Source organism: Sphaerodactylus townsendi, linkage group LG08, assembly GCF_021028975.2.
Source record: "Sphaerodactylus townsendi isolate TG3544 linkage group LG08, MPM_Stown_v2.3, whole genome shotgun sequence".
Lineage (NCBI taxonomy): Eukaryota > Metazoa > Chordata > Lepidosauria > Squamata > Sphaerodactylidae > Sphaerodactylus > Sphaerodactylus townsendi.
The window spans coordinates 24847365-24868245 of record NC_059432.1 but is presented as its reverse complement, the minus strand read 5'-3'; the positions used below and the strand labels follow the sequence as shown (position 1 = coordinate 24868245).

At 40.4% G+C, this 20881-nt stretch overlaps 1 protein-coding gene across 1 annotated transcript; it reads right to left on the bottom strand.

Moving 5' to 3' along the window:
• Positions 1–294: 294 nt before the first annotated feature.
• VPS26A (VPS26 retromer complex component A) lies at positions 295–19319 on the bottom strand. The gene is given in 10 exon segments (XM_048506118.1): positions 295–2299; positions 2301–2339; positions 6070–6212; positions 7418–7486; positions 8787–8893; positions 9525–9689; positions 10159–10315; positions 11755–11830; positions 13665–13814; positions 19219–19319. Coding segments are annotated over 10 exon segments (1023 nt in total). The 5' UTR covers positions 19222–19319; the 3' UTR covers positions 295–2185.
• Positions 19320–20881: the final 1562 nt, after the last annotated feature.

The window sequence follows — 20881 nt, the reverse complement described above, 5'->3', positions numbered from 1 at the left end:
CCTTTCTCTCCAATGGAGATCAAAGTGGCTTATGTTATTCGCCTCTCTTGTTTGATCCTCACAGCAACCCTGTGAGGTAGGTTAGGCTGAGAAAGTTTGACTGGCCTAAGGTCACCCAGTGAACTTCTATGGTACAAGTAGGGATTTGAACGTGGGTCTCCCAGATACTAGTGCGACACTCTTAACCAGTGCACCACACTGGTTCTCCCAAGCTTGACTTCAATGCCTCTAGGAACAGAATATAAGAACTGAATGCATTTTGGCACAGGATGTAAGTAAAGACAATTCAGATAATTTAGTGAGAATACAGCTATTTTTAATAATCCAAATAGCAGTTCATTATGACTATTATACACAGTTGCACAAGTTGAGGCTGGTTAAATACAATCAGTTTTCAAAATGTCTTAGAATAGTTTCCAGATTGCAACATGCAAGTGTCCATGAAAATATTTGGCTTTTCTTCTGAAATTCTGATCAGGCACTTACATGAGGGAGTTAAGTTCTCTCAATCACAGGCAGCCGTATTAACAGAAGCATCCTAGCTAGCAGTATCGGACTGCTTTTATCAAAGTGCCGTAGTAATAAAACAGTTCTTACAGAAGTATAGATTTAGTAATTTTCCTTACTCATAAAGTAAGGTAACCAATAATACTTGCACTGAAGTTTAGAAACATTCTTGGTATATAGGCCAAGTGAACTACAAATGTGAGAAGGCTTCCATTCAGCAGGTTCCATGTGGTGCCCAACACGTAACAATGTGTTCTGAAAACAGACAGCATGCTGAACTGTGGAGAGAGGAAGGTATTTTCACGCAAGGACAGGTTGTGCAGTTTCCCTTTTGTTGCCATGGCTACTAATACAGTACCAGCTGCAACAGGGTTTCTACAGCATATTTCCCTGGTAGACCCCCCCACCCCCACCCCATCAACCATTAGATAGCATTACAATCAACATACCAGTAATACCAATTTATGTATCAGATTCTCTGAATTACTAGCTGCCATTCTGCTCAAAAATCTCTAGCCCCTTTCCTTGGAAATATGCCCTTTTCCATACATGACTATGAAAGGGTAGACAAGATTTTTTTTTAAAAGAAAGCTGTTTTCAGAGAATGTGATTAGTATATTGATATAATTGTATATTGAGAATGCTATTCAATTGCTGGCTGTTAAGAAAAAGCCATGGTGTAAGTGAGAGGAATCCTGCAGGGAAAACAACTACATTGTGTGAAGGACTGGAAAGTCCACATTTTCTATAAGACCCAGTTGGTTTTCATTATAGTAGAGCAGAAAAGAAAATGCGCAGGAAAACACATGCACACAACTGTTCCTCAGCTGGAGCTGTTTAAAGGAAAATGATAAGATGAATCTGTGTGGATCTGAGTGCAAGCAGAGTTTTATGCATGTGTCCTGGAATTCAATATTTTAGTCAATAAAAGCTATACTAAAACATTTACACATTGTACCTCCATGTGAAATTACACATCTACATTTATTCTGTAAGCTAATAAGCCTTCTCGGCAGCTTTGGAGCCAGACAACATAATTATTGGGATGGAAGTTCTAAGAAACTAATCAGAAGAGCAGAATCCCCTCACACAAAACTGAACTGAGGAAGAAGTTTGTCTACCAGATTACTCAGTAAAATAGGAGGTATGAACACAGTGTGGTTTCAAAAATACCCCAGCAAATACATAATGTTTCATATACATTAAATATTTCCTAGGAAGGGAGGGGAGCAACAGAGTAGTTTTAGGACAAAAGCCCATTATAAATCCTGAAACTGACGTTTTAGACCATCATAACTTTTATTGGTTTCCAAGGATACAAGTAACAGACACTGAAATATGATATGAAATGTGGTATACGAAGAAGAAATGCTTTAGTCTACCATCAATGATAAAGCAAAACTTAAATGCACCAGCCTACATGCATGGAAACACACAGATTTCTTTTAAGCTTTATGCGTATCTGAGTGCATCACACCAGACAAAAATAAAATGTGCAGTATAAAATAGCTTAAGAAAGTTCCAGTGTTTGAGAAAGCACTTATTTTAAATGTATGTACACATCTGAATGTTTACGTGAAGAATGTTTTAGTAGTGTGGCAAATGCAGCACTGTGAGATGAAGGAAGACTGTTGTAATTAGAATTTTGGCCTTCTTCCCTACTGGCTGTTAACACCAATTAACCTGCTAATCTGTCAACAGTTCTTTCACCCTCAAGATCACATTTCAGGCTGCTCTGCAGTTGCCTGAGGTTCTGGACTTTCAAATCGCTGGTGAAAGTTGGTACGTTGTTTCCTCAGTTTCTCGGGAGCTTTTCTCCAAAGAATTATCTCCTTATTAAAAGATGGAAGGAAATTCATAGATTAGTAGCTTGATGATGACCAGCTGCAGACAGAAGTAGCCACTGTAACAACTGAATCAAAACTCTGTGTTGAATAAAATGCATTAATTTCCCCAACCTTTTCCATATGCAAAAGGTGCATCCTAATATTAAAACCTCCATAACTAAATAGTAAAATCATATTTGAAAAAAAGTAGTAAAAATTATTCTCCACTATAAACCATCCAATAACAATCTTATCCACAGAACCATGAGGATCTTTCCTACCTCCCCTTTCCCTTTTTCAGCCCACTGCATCTCTCAAAATGCTGCTTGTAGGATTGGGTGCAGTGGTGGGATTCAGCAGGTTTGTACCACTTCAGCAGAACCAGTTGTTAAAATGGTGCTTGTAAACAACCAGTTGTTAAATTATTTGAATCCCACCACCAGAACCGGTTGTTAAATTATTTGAATCCCAACACTGATTGGGTGCCTTCTTGAGTTTATACTCTGAAATGTTTCAAAGTCAATCATAAGATTCTCAGATCTGTACATCCTGACTTTGCTCCAGAGTTTTCTGAGAAATGCACAGGGATCACTTTAATTAGTACATTGGATCTGATCAGCGGTGGGATTTAAATAATTTAACAACTGTTTGCTTCCAAGCACCATTTTTACAACCGGTTCTGCCAAAGTGGTGCGAACCTGGTGAATCCCACCACTGGATCTGATACAAGCAAGGGAAGATTTATAGTGCTTCAAATCAAGTTTTCCTCCATAGATGAATCTTTTCTACATCAAATACCTTCATTTCAATACACAAAAACAACCATAGCAGAAACACAGTCAATGACAGTAATAGAACAATAATAGCACACAAGTCCATATACAACAGAACAGAAAGAAAGATTTCAAAAGCCTAGTACAACAGAAAAACTCCTTCTCATCTCTCAAGTGTGAAAGTCTAAATTCACTAGGCAATCCCGCAGTTATTATTTCATTACACATTTTTAACCATTAGTTCAAATCCTTCTGTACAGTAATAAATGTTACTGCTTGGTTATTTTATGTTTATATTTAAAGAAAGAAACAAGGGAGTGTTCAGATGGAAGATAATGAAGACGCAGCCAAAATCTAAAAGCTCTAAGCCAGGCTTTAAGTTCCAAAGAATTTTGCCCAAGTTCCAGACATAGGGCTGCGTAAGGGACACAGTTAGGCAATCCCATAATTTTATGGAAAAATATGGATTGAAGAGAATTGAGTGAATGGTTAACAGCCTGTATCCAGATTGGAGCCCCATAGAGTAATTGGGATTCTATCTTCGCATTAAAAATCTTTAATGCGGCAGGAATAAAAGAGTGCCCTCTGCTATAGAAAAAACGGAGGATTCCAGAAGGCACTTACTAGACTGATGACTGGGTAAATGTATTGCTTTTTTTTATGAGGGATCCTATGCCAGAGATTGTGTGTGTAAAAAGAAGGCCGAGGTATTTAAAACGGTAGACCTGTTCGAGAGGGACATTGTTTATTTTCCAGTCATATTTTTTCAAGGATGCTGCGGCTAGTAAAACCATTATCTTGGTCTTCTTCATAGTTTATTGTTAGTCTATTGGAGTCAACAATACTCTGCAAAGCGCTTCATCCGCAAAGCATAGCCAATCCCAACTCTGGACCGGGAAAGTAAAACAGGAATCATCTGCATGAGAGCAGAATTGATATATGATGCGAGAGGACAGCTTGGGAACATGAAAATTAGAACCAATCAAGGTTGAAGGGGAGATCACTCAAATAAAAGGTTGGTAAAAAAGAGTAGGGCCAGCACACAGCCCTGTTTAACCTTGCTTTGGTGTTGGTGTGGATGGGGTCAGTGGGGAGACCTTCCTGGGAGCATTTTGATGCGGCAGCTGGTACCTGTGTGCAGTTGCGCTTTATAAGGAAAAGGAGTCTATCATCCATTCCAAGAAGCAGCAAGGATTTGGCCTCCAGAGGAGTGATCCTAGGCGAACAGTATCGAAAAGCTGCCTTCTAAATCAATAAAGAGAGCAGCATAAAGGAAAGTCTACTTTGTGGCTGGCATGAATATTTGGTGGCTAAATGTGCCAAGACCATCAGCGCCCAATGGTCGAAGTGTCGAAGCACTAACTCCCTTTGGTGAATCCAATTTGTTCAATCCCCGATTATTCGCGATTGTAAAGGCCCAAGTCTGAAGTTTCCGTAGAAGAAACATGGCATAGACCTTCCCTGGATTACTTGAGGGAGGCAGGCTGATAGGGCGAAAATTAGAAGGATCCTTGAACTGACCCCTTTATAGATGGGCACCACTATTTGCAGTCAGCCAGAGTTTAGGGATTACACCAGAGGTTGTTAATTTTGTGTAGCCACTACAGTGGCTAAAAAAGGGGGCCCACCAACCTACATGCTTAAGCTTCAGGATCCTCTGGGATAGTATTATGTCTGGCCCGGGAACTTTCCCACTCTTTAGTCCTTCTACTAATTCATGCCACTTCGCCATGGCGAAGGTGAAACCGGGGGCCAATTGGGGAACAAATATGTAAGGGTAAAGGAGCTTACGTTGCGAATTCCTATCCTCCTGAAAAAAGCTTTACAGAAGTGATATTCGCATACCTCCAGAGCGTCAGGGGAAATACAGGTAGAAATAGAGGATCTTTTTTGATCCATATTGTTGACCATAGCCCAAAACTTCCTGGTATCATTGGAAATCACAGCAGAATACAAGTGCTCCCATTGTAAATAAACATGTTCAAGCTGTCTTACTTTCATTAACTGACGGAGGTTATTTTTACATTGCGATAACTGATTCCAAAAAACAGAAGATCGAGAATTTTTGTAACATTGGTAAAGATATCGGTGTTTATATTTAGATACTTCTTTCTGAATAGTGGTATTTCTTTCCAGTCTACCGCCAGCGATTTAATGTCAAATTGTTCTGATATATAATCCACAAACGGAGACCAAATAGCATTGAATTTTTTTCCAGATAATCTTCTTTTAGTAGACAAATCAGTTTGTCTACTTTGGCTACATGCCAAACTTTCTCTATCCATGCTTCTGCAGAGGGTATCTTTTTAAATTTCTTTCTTACATACATCTAATAGATATGCCTTGGGAATCGTTACAATATTTTTCAATATTTTTTTAATTCTTTCATGAATAGAGTTCAAGTACCTTCGTACTTTTTTAAATTGCCACGAGTAAAAAAAAAAAAAAAAAGTTCCTTCCACATTTCCAGCATGCTGGAGAGCAATTCGTATATATTTTAGATAGTACTGCAGGAACTAAGCACCATGTGTGGAATAGTTTGTAAAAAATTCTTTTAAATCCATATTTAGTGTAAATTTATCGATATGGCTCCATAATTTGGTCCACTCGTATAACCTGGTGGAACGCTTTTCCTGGTGACATCCAGGCCCTGCGGAGTCTGTCTCAGTTCCGCAGGGCCAGTAAAATAGAGCTGTTCTGCCAGGCCTTTTCTGGACCAGCTGGGCATCCCTTCTTTTAAATCACGTCTGGCCCTGCCTGGATACGGTGCATGCATCTGTTTTTATGTCCCCAAATAGATTTTTATGCCATCTGTTTGTAATTTATTTTTAAAGTTTATAATGTTATTTTTATATTTATTTATTGTATTAATTGTTCTATTACTGTATTGTAGTGTATTGTTTTATTGCTTTTATCTGTAAGAAATCTACCACATTGGAACACTCATTTGTTCAGGATTATACCTGCTGCTTGAAGTACCGTCTGTCTTCTTCATCCACTAGCACTAGATTCAAGAAGTATCTTACTGAAAACTTCTTATTCACATCCCTCATTGTAGGTGTTGGATCATATCCTGCCAAGAAGAGTCTTATGGGAATAGATTCGCCTTAAAGAGAATACATTATGGTTATTTTTAGTCACTTAAAACTTTTAAAGAACTGACAAATTTGACGAAATAGTAATATTGAGACATTAAATAACTCTAAGGCATGTTAGCTAAATGGTCTGCTGCTGCAAGATCTGCATGCTCTCCTAGAGGTCTTGCAGTTCCATTTCAAAAGCTAATACAAAGAAATCTTTAAATAGTCCAAGGTTTTAAAAGTGCTGTGTATTCTTGGCATAAGAGCAGTTTGGGGGGAAAGGGAGAAAAGGGAGTTCCTTTTCAACCCACTGTAATCACAGTTTGTGAGAATTTAGGAAGGCTGGGACACATTTTTGCTAAAAAAATGTACCAGTCACAAAGCAAAAGTTAGAATCCCTTGAACTCTAACCACTAGTGGACCACATACTGTATTATACAGTATTACTTAATATGTAAGTTTGAGGTTTAATCAGAAATTCACTAGAATAATTAACTTTGGGGCACTATTTATTTCATGGGGAAAAACAGTACATTGCCATGATTATTACCGAAGTAGTCTAAAGAAACAAAGGTCAAAATGGATTCCTCATCCCAAAGGCACCTTATGGACGACAGATACCTGGAAGGGCATTTTCCGTGATTAAATTATTCTGAAATACTTGAGCAAATATATACAGAGCTGCTTCATGGTCCACTGCAGCTGTACTTCTCAGCTCTCAAGTAGTAAACAGATGCTTGACAATAACCATTCCTGCTAAATAGTCGTTCATTCATATGATACATACAAAAGGGAATTGCAGGTAATTAATCAAGAAGTATTACGAAGAGATAAACTGTTAGCATTCCAAACATGACTTCTGCAGTCAAATGCAAGACTTGTTTGATTTCAAAGCACTACAGAAACTAGTGCCTCTGACCCCATGTTTCCTGTTTCCTTACTTGAATCTTAAAACCACTCTTTACTGGTGTTACGAGCACAATAGGAAGACAGATCGCCAACACGATGAAAAGGAATGAAGTGAAGAGAAAGGAGAGTGAACTCCTGGACTAGGGAACCTCGTTCATTTAAGAGACCAAGAGTATTGTTCAGAACTTTTGGTTTGCTATCTGTACCAGTTACAACTTCCAAAACAGGATGTTTTCAATGAGAATGCAAAAAGAAAAGAAATTAGTCATCTACATTTTAGCACAGAAGCACTTCCTGGCAACTATGACGAGCACCAACTTACCTTTGACTGGTGCACCATCCATAATTTCATACTTTGCAATAGTCTCCGTCTCTGTTGTGGTACTGGGTCCTGGAAAAATAGATATCAAGCTGTTTATGTCCAAATTATTTGAACGTGTTTTTCAATATTCCATCTACAGTTTAATTTAGCTACTGACTTCTGCAGGCCAGACAGCCATAGCAGTTTTATCTTGGAAAGAACACTTGTACTTATTGATACTTTCCTCATGCCCATTATGCCCAGGGCATAATGCTTTTGGAAAGCAGGGTTCTTTCTGCTTTCCACACAGCATTATAATGCATTTGGGCACCTCCATGATTTTTCCCAGCTTTTCCTCAATATTTCTAAAACCAGCTTTGCTACAAAGTTTTGAAAAATACCATAGCAAAGCCTGAACAGCTGCTAAGTGGACAGGAAAGTTCATATTTTGTAGTCCCACCCACATGACAGCCATTCCTCCGCCCCTTACCCCTAATGGGGCGTTTGAGGATATTTTGTTTGTTTTAACTGGAAGTTAATATATCAATACACTGATTTAATGGTATATCACAGTCACTACCTGGTTTAAAAAATCACTGAAAAAGCCCCCCAGGGTATGGGAGGTGGGCCATGGAAGACCCAAGGAAGCTCTGCTCCACTTGCAGCTGCAGCAACAGTGCAGCTTTTACTGGAAAACGTTATCATGTGAGAGAGCTCTAAATTACGCACATAATCAGAAAGCCAGTATTTTCTTCTAATTTAAATATACAACCCTTTTGGAAGGAAGCACTGAACAAAATGTTTTTATACCTCACAGCAGTTTCAGGGCCAATGAAAAAAACACATGGGCCAAACAATGTAGTGGGTAACCTGTTATGCTACTTTCCAAAGCATACAAGGGCACCTACCTATCTTCCATCCGACCATGGAACCTTTTATTTACTGTTTACAAATCACTGCTCTGCCACTAGGCACCCCCAAGATATGGCAGCTCTGAGATTTTGCCATGTTCTAAAACATAGAGGGTACAGAAAGTTCTTCTGCCTCTTCCTGTACTCTCAAAATGCCTAATCATCTTTATCAAAAATTGTAGACATGTAATTTTGCAGTTGCATACTTCTGGCACTGATTCACAACCCACTTTCAAGGAATTAATTATCTGCAAATAATGATAAGTATTGGTCACTATTAAACAAATCACTGACATACTGTATTACTGTAGCTTTAGACAATGTATTACAGTTTTAAAGTTAAGCTGGTAACCTTTACATGCCCTGTTACAAGATTTTGTGGCAAATTAACAATTAAATCTATTACCAAAGCTAAACTTAGAATGCTGAAACAATATATTCCTCAAAACTGGCATTTCCCCACGTCATGCTCCTCTTACCGATTCCAGTGATCTCCTTTTTGATCAATTGCAGTTCCATATGCTGGATTTTTATTCTTACTAAGAGGAAGTAAATTTTTCCAACAATCACATCCTTTAAATGATACCTTAAGGAGACAAAAGAAGGACGCTTGTACAAATCTATAATTTATATAATCATTTTAACTAGTTTGCAGATATGCATGGCACATACTTTTATTGTTACTGCCACCCCCAAAAGAAATACTGTTCTCTACTGAACTGATTAATATGGTAAGAACTACCTTCCATTAGACGCTTGCAGCTACAAACAGGTTTGATTGTTCAGTCAAGAAGTATATTTCTAGGAGCAATATTGAACTCATTTTCAAATATGTCAAAGAATGAATGCCAGCACTGAAGAAGAGTATTTTGCAGGTGGTCTAAAAGTATGCCATTGATAAGCAAGGCTCCACATGCTGACACCATCAGACGAGCAGTCTCTCAGCTATTTAGCCTTCTGATCAAAATGTACCCACACTAGTAGGATATTCTTGCTTGGCAAGCAGGAGACTGAGAAGGCATCACAAATTAAGTTGTTAAAAAGGCAGAAAAACTGTACATTGGAAAACCAGAAGGGCAAAGTGTAACCCAAGTATTCCATATGCAAGTCTTTAATAATCAACTGGTACTAGTCATGTGCTCTCTCCTTTTCATTAAGATCTACCCCAATTACTGTGTGCAAGTTCATGTCTTGGGCTAATTAACAATCATACGTACTTGGATTTGTTGTATTCGAATTCTATGTGCAGACAATCTTCAATGCCAACTTCCATTTTAATAGAGTTGTTAACATCTGGATATGTTGCGAGCTGGTGCACAATAAGGTCATATTCTTTTATCAAGTCTGACAATCTTCTAACTATTGTCACTTTAAGGAAATATCTTTAAAAAGAGAAGAACGTAAGTAGAATTATATATCCACAATACTTTACATGTCTACATAACACAGAATTAGCTCTCTGAGAAGGTATTCTCTATTAACTTAACCCATACTAGATGACTGTATCATAAAATTCATATAATTAAGGCAGATTATGTAAGCTAAGCAAAACGAAACAAGAACCTGATGTGCAGAATTTATTCTAACATGCTTTAAATTTCTTGGTATAGAATAAGCCTCAGTTTACTAGGTTTGCCCATAAAATGCAAGTTGCACAGTGCCACATCTCTGTAGCATTTTGATTAACGAGATGTTACACTAAGCTTCTGAAGGCCAGCACAAATATTTTTACAAAGTGAAAAAATGTTTTGAGTATTTTTTTACTGTATCCCTACCAATAATGCACTACAGAGAAAGACTGGTGTACCTGTCTGTACCTGGAGAGAGAAAACTGTTCTTTAGAGCCCATACCTCAATCTGACGTTGGCACCAATGTAGGATTCATAAGGCTTCTCAACTTGCATAAATTCAAAGTCATAACTTCTGCTTTGTGTTAATTCACCAGGTAAGGCCAGCTCTTTCACTAGGTTTACAAACTCATGAGTATTGCTCTTGTCATTGAAAAGTTCTAAAAAAGGAAGACAAACAGAAAAAGAACAATTTTTTTTTTCTTGGAGAACACAATGCTCTTTAAATGGCTTTCTATCTTGAATATCACTGCAAATGTCCTGGTAGTGCAACAACTTTTATTAAGACTATCACAGCTTAGGCAGCAAGCTTTGACGTTCCCCAGAACTCATCATCAAACTGGCTGTTACACAAAAGACAAGGGGGAGAAGGAAGCAAGCTATGGCACGTACTTCAGTAATCAGAATACTTGTGCTTTCTACCTTGACAGAATTAATTAAATAAAACTATACATAGTGCCAGTCTTTATATTAGCAAGCTTGACACATTAGGTTGAGAGTCAAACTTGTTTACAGCACGCATAACCTACATTTTGCTTAGCTTGTGTTCTCTATCTTATTGGGACTGTGCATTCTCATTACTGCTTCAGAGCAATCAGAGTGTGATCAGCCACTGCTTCTTCATCCCAGCGATCTTAGATCTTTCTTACATACTAACAGCATAACCCTAAACAGAGCTACACCCTTCTAAGATCAGTGAAGTCAATGGTCTTAGAGTGTAAGTCTGCTCAGGGAGCTATACACAGAGCAATCATTGGCTGCATCTGAAGACTTACAATCTACTAAAAGAAGATTTTTCATCATGCCCAACAACAATTCTCTCCTCCACGCAACTTTTACATTCCTGTCTGATGAAGAATTCAAGGGAATCTGAAAGCATGCTTAATAGTTGGGTAATATTTTCGCTGGTTCTTCATTTAATTCAATAATACAATGTTTTTGTTAATTATTCAGCTTCACAGCCACCACACTGCTGATACAGCAAGCTTGACTAATCGAAGAGGTCTTAAGGCACTAGCTTTCAAAATAGAAAAGGAGGTTCAGTACAGGTAAAATATATATAATTTTATCTTTCCCATAATATCAGACTAGAAATAGAGATATTTTAGTCTGACTTCTGCAGATAAACAATATATACCCACGCTTTATACACGCACGTAAAGAAAGGACAAAGTTCTGAGAAGTTACTTCAATTAGCGGTATCACTTTTACTCACCGCACATTAGTCTCTGGGATTTACTAAAAGAACCACCCCATATCCTAGAACCTGTGGCTCTCCAGATGTTCATGGACTACAATTGGCCATGCTGGCAGGGGCTGATGGGAATTGTAGTCCATGAACATCTGGAGAGCCACAGGTTGCAGATCATGTCTTTAATTATGTAATGAACATAATGTTCTGGGCTGAATTTATTAAAATAAGTGCAAACAGCACTTGTTTAAAAGTAAGGCAAAATGACAGTAGTACCCCACCTCAAGCACTATTTACTTCAAAGCAGACATGCTTGACAATTTCCTGTTCCAGGTATGAACAATCACAATCCTGGGCTGTGATTGAATTGTTAAACCATTCATGCATGACAGCAGTTCTAAAACTCACCAATTTGTCCTACAAATTCAATTCTAATTCCTTGGTGCTCTAGCCTCTTCCCATGTTGTTTAAAGACTATGTTCACCTGCAAAAAGCAAGACATTGGTTAAACCTTTTCCTCCATTTAGTGCAGCCACACAAGCATTTTCTAAACCAGGTCTAAACAAAGACTATAGCATTTGCTCAGCCAACTGCTAAACTAGATGGCGGTTTCCAGTTCTGAGAAGTTTCTGTTGGATATCATTAGCACTCTCTTTCGCTATTACTTATGAAATCCTTGGCAGGGTTTAAAAAAGTCATAAGAAAATTTGAATATGGGAAGTGAATGTAATGAAGCAGCTATATTACACAGAGGAAACACAAGTTAAGAAGAAAGAAAGCAGAAAGGAAAGAGACAAAAAAGTTTCGGAGCATATGCATGAGGCAAATACGCCAATTTCTTCCACATGTGTGTAGCTTTCCAAAGGGTCTTTGAAGAACAGAGGGATAGACTACAAATATTCTGATCCAGAACATCCAGTATCCACAGAAGTCACCTTGCTGTTTTCTATGTAACAGGTGATCTCCCTCCCAACCCCTGTATTCCACTCACGGAATACTTCCTGACAGAGAAGAAACTGAGGCAGCACCAGGCCTTGTAAGTGCTCTTTGTGCACATCTAAAACTTACTGTCTGAGCTAGACTGCCCAGAGACTTTTCCAACTGCTTGTCTATCATTTTGACAGTAAGTTTGAACAGACTATGGAAACAGCACACTCTAGGCATGTCTTAAAACACAAATCATTTGAGCTTTCTGGCAAAGTTAAGAAGTTCTGTGATTTGTGAATCACTTTGGTTTTTTTCCCAAATGTCAGCTCAGAGCCCAGTGATACTTGCTGGTAAAACTATTCCAGTGTTTACCAAATACTGTTTTAGCAGTACAGTGAAGATCTGGATCCAATTTAATGGGAAAGTTGATTAGTTTGATATAATTAACGATAGTTGAAGCCAACAAAGTACCAGAAAAAGGCACTTGCTGATGCAGTCCTCCCACCACCCACCACCCACCACCACCACTCATGACACCTGAACTATTTATACGGGCAGAGGACTACAGTAAAGCAGAGAACTGGGTACAATTGTTCCTATCTTGGTCTATGCCAGGGATGCCTTTTATATCAATCTAAGTACAACGCCCCCCCCCCCCCAAAAAAAAGAATGGGTGGGGGAATCATTCCTGTTTCCCCTCACTGTGGCTAGTGGCTATGCAAAAAGAGAAAAAAAGGAAAGAAAGTAAATCCCATTCTAGCGACTAGAAGCAGGCCTTCCTTGCTGGTGAAATTCCAAGTATAGAATGTCCTCCCCTTAAAACTTGATTGGTGCTGACTTTATTGGCTCCTAGGCAACAGATTAAACTATTTTTCTTCAGCCAGGATTTCAGATAAGAATTTCTCTATCCCTGCCATTGGTATTTTAACAATGCTACCCTTGTGTGATTTTTCTACCTTCCTTCTTCTGGTGTGAATTAATTTAAGTTGCTGATTAGATTGTTTTACCACTGAGATAGCCTTATTGCAAATAATTGTACTGCCAAGCAAGCAACTCTTTTTAACTGTCTGAAATCATTTTATATTTCTATTTATTGTTTTTATCTTTTGTCTGCTACTTGGAGGAATATTTTGGAAGTGAGAGAAATATTTTTAGACAAGTGGTTCTGGGAAGAAAGAGCCAGCAGATGCCACTCTTTCAACCCTGATGACAACCATCCACAGATCAGCTGAGCTCACTCTCAGATATCCAGATAATAGTGTAAATCCTACTTTGAGCAAAATAAAATTAATTGAAACAGTTAATCTGAGATAAAGTAGTGGCCTAATTAGTGAATGTTTCCAATGTTCTTTCAAATGAAGATGTTTAAACAGGAAAAAATGGGAATTCACCTTTCCAGAAACAGATTCTCCATCATAGAAGAGATAATGCTTTTCAATTTTACTATCTTCTGTTTTGATTTCAGCAGTTTTTCGTGATTCTGCGTCATTAAGAACAACATCAATTTCACATATGGGACCAAACAAGCCTCCAAGAAAACTCTGTAATAAAAAGCACATTCATTTAGAAGACGGAACAATTTTTATAATATTGTACCCATAAAATGTTAGTAAACTGCATAACTGATACAAAACAAGTTGATCCAGTCGCTAGGGGAACCTTCTTTCAACAATTCCTTCCCCACAGAGTGCTGAGTCAGCCACACTTATCCTTGCCTCTGGAACTTCCTCGTTGGACTACCATAATGTACTCTACAATGGGCTGTTCTTGAAGATGACCACAAAAGACTGCCGTGATCAGGCTATTTCCTGGGCCAAGCCATTTGAAAACTAACTTCTGCACTCCAGCAGTTTCAACAGTTACCTATTTGCTTCCAAAGCCAATCAAACATGCTGGCTTGTAAAGTCCTCCATCAACTGGGGTCCTCATACATAACAGAACACATCTCTCAGTATGCTCCTGCGCGCCAACTTCATTCCTTAGATAACTGCCTCATTGCTATGCCCTCTCTCAAGAGGTTTACTTATCCATAGATCAGGCAAGTGTATTTTCAGTTATAGGACCAATACTGCGGAACTGTTTGCCCTTGGAGATGTAAAGGAACCATCACTTCCTATTTCAGTCATAAGAAAGTCATAGATGTGGGAAAAGAATGTAATGAAGCAGATATTTGTCGCTGGGAATACGTGAGATTAAAGGTGCTGTATTTCAGATAGACTTCTTTTGAGGTGAGAAAAGGGATAAGTATTTATTAGGTAGATGAAAATAAAGGATTTAATCAAAACTTTAAGTATAAAACTTTAGCCTTCAAGTCACAGCCAGCTTATGGCAACCCCACAATATTTTCAAGGCAAGAGATATTCAGAGGCAGTTTGCCATTGCCTGCCTCTGCATTATATGCTGGATGTCCCTGCTGGCCTCCAATCCAAATACTAACCAAGACCCACCCTACTTAGCTTCAACTAACTAGTTTAGAACAATTTTAATTTAAAGAAATTCCTTCATCAACATAAAAGCAATATGGTGTGGAGAAAATAACACAAGTTACATTTCTGGTCAACAATTAGCTCTGTCTGAAAACCATGCAATAATTCACTGGGGGATGTTAAGAGTAAGACTTTACGTCTCACCCCATAAGAGTCTGTAGTCAAGTCCCATTGGTAAAGATGCTGCCCTTTCACAACTCTTTTCCCTCAGGGAAAAGAATATGAAAAAGGAACACCAACGGCTATAAGACGCAGCAACACATTATTCTATTTTCTTTGTAAGGGTGCAGGGCTCAGCAAAGCGCTAAGCTATACGATGATATCAAGGTTTTCAAGAGTACAGTGATATCAAAACAGGTACTGGGCAGGTTCTGTGATTGCCACTACATTCCTTCACTGACCCATTTGTTTAACACTCTTCCACCTATAGTGGCCAGCAGAATGCTTAACTTTACACCAAAGCAAGAATGGAAGGAGGATGGAAAAGAGGAAGTGATGAAGACAGAGCACCTGCATCCTGTCTCAGAGCATCAAACAAATCTGGATGACATTCTGTCTAAGTTTTAACCAGTATTGTAAGCCTTTTTTAAAAAATGCTTATTGTGTTAGCAAAAACTAAGCTTCCTAAACAATACACAGAAGGAAGTCCAGACTTCAAAGACATTCTCAAAAATAAGCTGCATTAAAAGATAAACTATTGCTGCTTGCTGAATGACAGGACATTAACACCCTACACTTTATGAATACGTTTGATCTCCCATAAAGCAATGCTTAATTTTTTAAAAAAAACTTCTTAAATCCTAAAAAGAATTCTCTTGCAACACTATGACCCTAATGTACACATTCTTTGTTGGTCTTATTTTCCACAGAGACCATAAACCCTCCTAGCAGAGAAAACAGCTAAAAGCAATCTCACATCAGCCTTATAAAATTATGTGAAAACAAATTATTTCACTATAGTTGTATTCAGGTACCATAAACTGCAACAAACTCTGGTTAGATAAATGAAGGAATCCCCCCCTTTTTTTGGCTTCTTGCCACACCCTCTCCACATTCCAGTGCAGCCAGAGTCCAGTCAGAAGCCCTTTCCCCACTTACCGTTTGCGGCGCGCTACTCTCAGCGCGAGTGATTTCTGCCGCGGGGTCGTGTTCCCCACTGCCCCGCGCTCTGCCGTTTCTTCAGCGCCAGAAATTACGCGCGCTGAGGGGACGTGAGAGCAGCAGAGTCGGGGCGGCTGCGTTGTCGCCGCCCGGACTTGTGGGGAGCGCCGCTGGACCCCGCGCTATTTGGGGAGAGTAGCGCGCAGCAAACGGTAAGTGGGGAAAGGGCCAGAGATGGCCTGCTCAACAATCTACAGTTTGTGAATTCAACATCATAAGCCACATTTAGTACAATGCCCCTGACCATTTTTCTCTGACTCTTCAAGCTGAATTAGGTGCCAGATGAATTTCTCAGCCTTCAGGATGTTGTCTTTTAACAACCATATTTTATTATTTATTGCTTGTTTAGAATATTTCTATGTTGCTTTTCCAGATTCCTGCTCACAGAGACTTACAATTAAAACCACAATATAAAACACCAGCCACTGGCCATAAGTAGCGCAAAATCTATCCATAAAACCGAGCAGACCATTAAGAAGTTGGTAAGATAAATCCCTAATTAAAGCCTGAGTTACAATATGTGTTTTAGAATGTAGATGGCATGAGAGTCTCAATGGGAAGGTATTCCAACAGCAAGGTGCCACCACAGAAAATACTCTGTCTCTTGTTGCCACCTATTTTACATCTGAAGGTAGAGGCACAGAAAGCAGGGCTGGAGAGGATGATCTTAGATGATGGGCTGGATATTATTTATAAACAATTGCTACCATATAGCATCATCATAGCCTCTTCAAATATCCTCGTAATATTTTCAAGCCTTGACAAAGAATAATAAACAAATATAGTGGTAACCCAGGTGGTCATCATCACAATAAAAAGCTAGCCTCTGGCTCTAGCCCAACTGTGCAACAGTGAAATCAGCTACCTGGGGAGGTGGTGAGCTTCCCTCACTAGAAGTCTTAAAGTAGTATTATTTTTATTTTTATTATTTATTAAACTTAATATACCGCCCTATCCCCGAAGGGCTCAGGGCGGTGAACAACAGAAAATCAAACAGAAAACATAAAATCTTAAAACAGGTACATTCTAAAATGGGGCCCACGAGACCCATATACCACCCTCTTCCAAAATTTGAGGATGGGTCCCAGTGATGTTAGGGGACCCTACTAGCAGGGGGGAAGGGCGGCACTATAATGCATGTAAGTTGCGATAGTAGCTGGATAAACACTATTCAGGGATGCTTTAGATTGATCCTGCGTTGAGCAAGGGATTGAACTAGAAGGGGGTCTGCAACCTGAGGCTCTCCAGATGTTCATGGACTACAATTCCCATCAAAGTTATGGACCCCCAAGGGGGGGGGGGGGCCATCTCCCATTGTTTCCAATGGGACCTAATAGTAGACTGTGCAGGTATATAAGTGCAACTTACATGCATTATTGTTCACAATAATTCAATTAGTAAGAATTAGGTCAGTGAAACCACTAGCACTTAATATGACCAGCAGAAATTTAGTAGATGGAGCTTTCACCATTATTTATCTGCACACTACACAATATTCCATCTGGGGAACTTCAAGTTAGTGACTTAAACAATTGATTCTTCCTATTAACCATACTCCACTACCTTTTATAGCCTGTTTTTCTCACTAAGACCCAATGCCGATTGCACAGCATAAAATAATGAAAACACGTGACATGATGACTCCAAGATAACAAAAACTAAAACAAGGATAAAAATTAAAAACAGTGCAAAAAAGTTATGTACATGACCATTATTAAAAAGAAACTCCTGAACAAGACAGCTAAAAATAAACGCATGTTAATTGCATTAAATCATTAGCAAAGTTATCTACAGATCGAACAGTACCTCATTATCACTTAAACTAGTCTAGACTATGAATATGAGCACCAGCCAAACTTCTGCTTGTCATTTTTTGGATGCAGCTCAGTGGTGGGATTCAAATAATTTAACAACTGGTTCCAGTGGTAGGAGTCAAATAATTTAAGAACTGGTTGTTTACAAACATCATTTTAACAACCGGATCTGCCGAAGCGGTGCAAACCTGCTGAATCCCACCACTGGTGCAGCTTCTCAAAGAATCCTTCAAGAAGCAATAACTTTTAACAAACAATTCTGAAAGCAAGCCGTTTTGGAAGACACTGGACTTTTCCACAATGTGAGAACTACACACATTATAGAAGTAACAATCGGATCATTTCCATTACTGCAAAAATGAAAGTTCAGCTTTCAACGTTTAAAAGGATAAGCAGCCCTTTCTGAAATAACAGCCTCTGTAAACTCAACGTGGACTCAAAACGTTAACAGTGACAGGAGTCCTCATATCAGGAATTTGGTGAGAGAGAGACAGGAAGGCGTAGTGTTCTGCAGTTTCACAAAGCGCACACTGAATTACTCAATAGACCAATGTATAAAAGCGCCTTTTAGAGCATTTCCATGGGGTCGTGTTAGCACTTTCTGTGATCAAGGCTTGCTCTCTTCTTTGCCTAAGTGGGGCTCTGCAGGCTAAATAGGACCTGATTCAGACTCTGGGAGGCTCTCCTATGTCAGCAGTCAAAAGTCAAGAACAATGTTTTTATTGCTGATAACACATCTTCCCCCTGCCCCACTTCTGCAAAGGACCCAAGAAGGTTACTTATTAGTAGCAGTTATTGACAGGGCAACCCTACTTTAACCTCACCATCAACCTAAGAGTGCAGGGCGAAAAAACCGTGTGCCTCTGAGCATATGCTGTCTGTGTGTCCCCACCCCACACACATACACACACTACACACACCGTTAAAAACTGTGTAAGGTTATGGACCACAGCTGCCTTACCTTTTCCTTTAGAAGCCTACCTTGGGGCAGCCATTGTCAGACTAGGTGACACGAGCAAGTCCCCGCCCACTGTGATATCCCACCACTACCACCATCACCCTTTACGCGGCTGGCCGTGCAGACGAGACACCAGCCACGGTGACAGGAGCGCACCCCCAGGCCAATTCCCCGCCTTCAAACGGGCCCCTCACAAGCGGGCGACGTCACCAGCGGAAGACTGAGAGGGCGCGTGCGGGAGAGGCGGGGGGGGTGGTGTGGATGGAAGAAGCCCCCTCACTCACGGGAGGGGGAGCGGGGCGGGGTCAACGTCCAGAGAAGAACCGTGTCCATGGGAACGGCAAGTCTCCCTCCCAAGAGCCCCCCCCCCTTCCCCAAGGCCTGCCTCACGGAGGGGAAAGGAGTGAGAAGGCGGCGTCCCTCAGGCCACAACGGCTCTTTGGGCCTCAGACCCGCCAGGCGAAGGCAGCACGGCCAGCCCCATTTCCCCTTCGCCCCGCTACACAGCCGGCCACCGCTCACTTACCATGGTCGGTCAAATTCCGGCCCCCCGCCCCAAGCAACAGTGGCAGCCCCTACCCGCGCCCCTGTCATGTGACCTTTGAGGCCGTCACTCCACTCTTCGCCCCCAGCACGTGACTACTCCCACCCCGCCCCTCGGGGTTGCGAGAATGGAAAACCGGGAAAGGCGGTATCCGAGTTCCGCTGAGACAGGGGTGGTCGCTAGAGGGCGCTTGGTGTGCTGGAAGGACCCAGTCTCTCCTCCCATTCTTCTGTGTCTCTTCCTGCTCCTGAGTTGAGCGTGTAATCCCAGCCTTCTTGTTTGCTCGGAAGTAAATCCTGCTGAACTCAATGGGGTTTATTCCACTGTCAAATAGCTGGGATTGGATGCACGGGCGCCTGCCCCCACCCCGCTTCTTTGCTTGGCTCTTGTGTTTGCTTCCTTGTTTTGGCATCCGCTCTTACAGCGTTATTTACTGATAGGTGATCCTTAAAAATCGTGGCAGTCGAGTCGGAAAAGATATTCTGGCTTCTAAATGTAATGCACTTATTGTCTGCGTGGGAAGGTCGCATAACATTTTAATGTAGACAAGCCTTCCAATGTACGCCTACAACGCAATACAGTACGTAAATGAAATACAGTGTAGTAACTGTGCTTGCGACTGCAGCCTTGGGAGGAAGCCAATCAGGAACTTAACTTTTGGGTGTCAGGTGTATGTTCTTAAAGGTTGTATTTTCCCCATATAAATTCTGCATATAATTCGGAACAATGTATTAAAATAACTTTCTCCCAGTAAAACTAGATAAAGGTGCAAGGACAGGATCATTTCTGATCCATGGGGTGACATCACTTCACAACAGTTCCAGGCAGACTGTGTTTACTGGGTAGTTTGCCATTGCCTTTCTCAGTTCTCTGCATTTTACCCCCAGCAAGCTGGGTACTCTTTTTATCAACCTGGAAAGGTTGGAAGGCTGAGTCAATCTTTTCTGGCTACCTGAAACCGACTTCCATCAGGATCAAGCTTAGGTCATAAGCAGAGCTTAGACTGCAATGCTGCAGCTTACCACTCTGTGCCAGTGGTAGGAACTTAAGTCAGGGTTTGAGTTCTCAGGTTATCAACAGGAGGCATGTACAGTACAGCTCCAATCCAGGTGTCATCACAGGGGCAAAAGAACGCACGCTACTGCTATCTTGATTGATCCCCCTCTCCATCCCAGGGCTGTTTTAAGCTGGGGGGAAAACTTAAGTGTCCTCTCCTTGTCCACCGTGATCCTGATTTGGATTGGGCCACTGTAAGTCTGGAAATGAAGTTCTGAGTCTGCAACCCCCAGTCCTTGTTTGGTAGCTTCAATATATGATAAACTATAGGCAGCACCAAAGTTCATTTGCCAGGTCCCAGAACAAGTAAGGGGACTGAGAGCGCTCAGCATTTTCTTGGCACTCCCTTTGGCATATAATCTGACTAAGGCAGAGGTGGCACGTAGGACCTCCAGTCTGGCTGGCTCAGAGTCCTTGTGGGATAACCCTGGGGACTGGGGCGTTCTTGACTTGTGTACTTTCTTCCCAACTGCACTGTCCATGCCTCAACTACCTACTTCACCTCAGAACTTAAATGGTCCTTCTAAAAAAGTTGTCAAGAACACCCACAACCTGAAACCATCCCTGGGACAATGTGTAATAAGTGAAT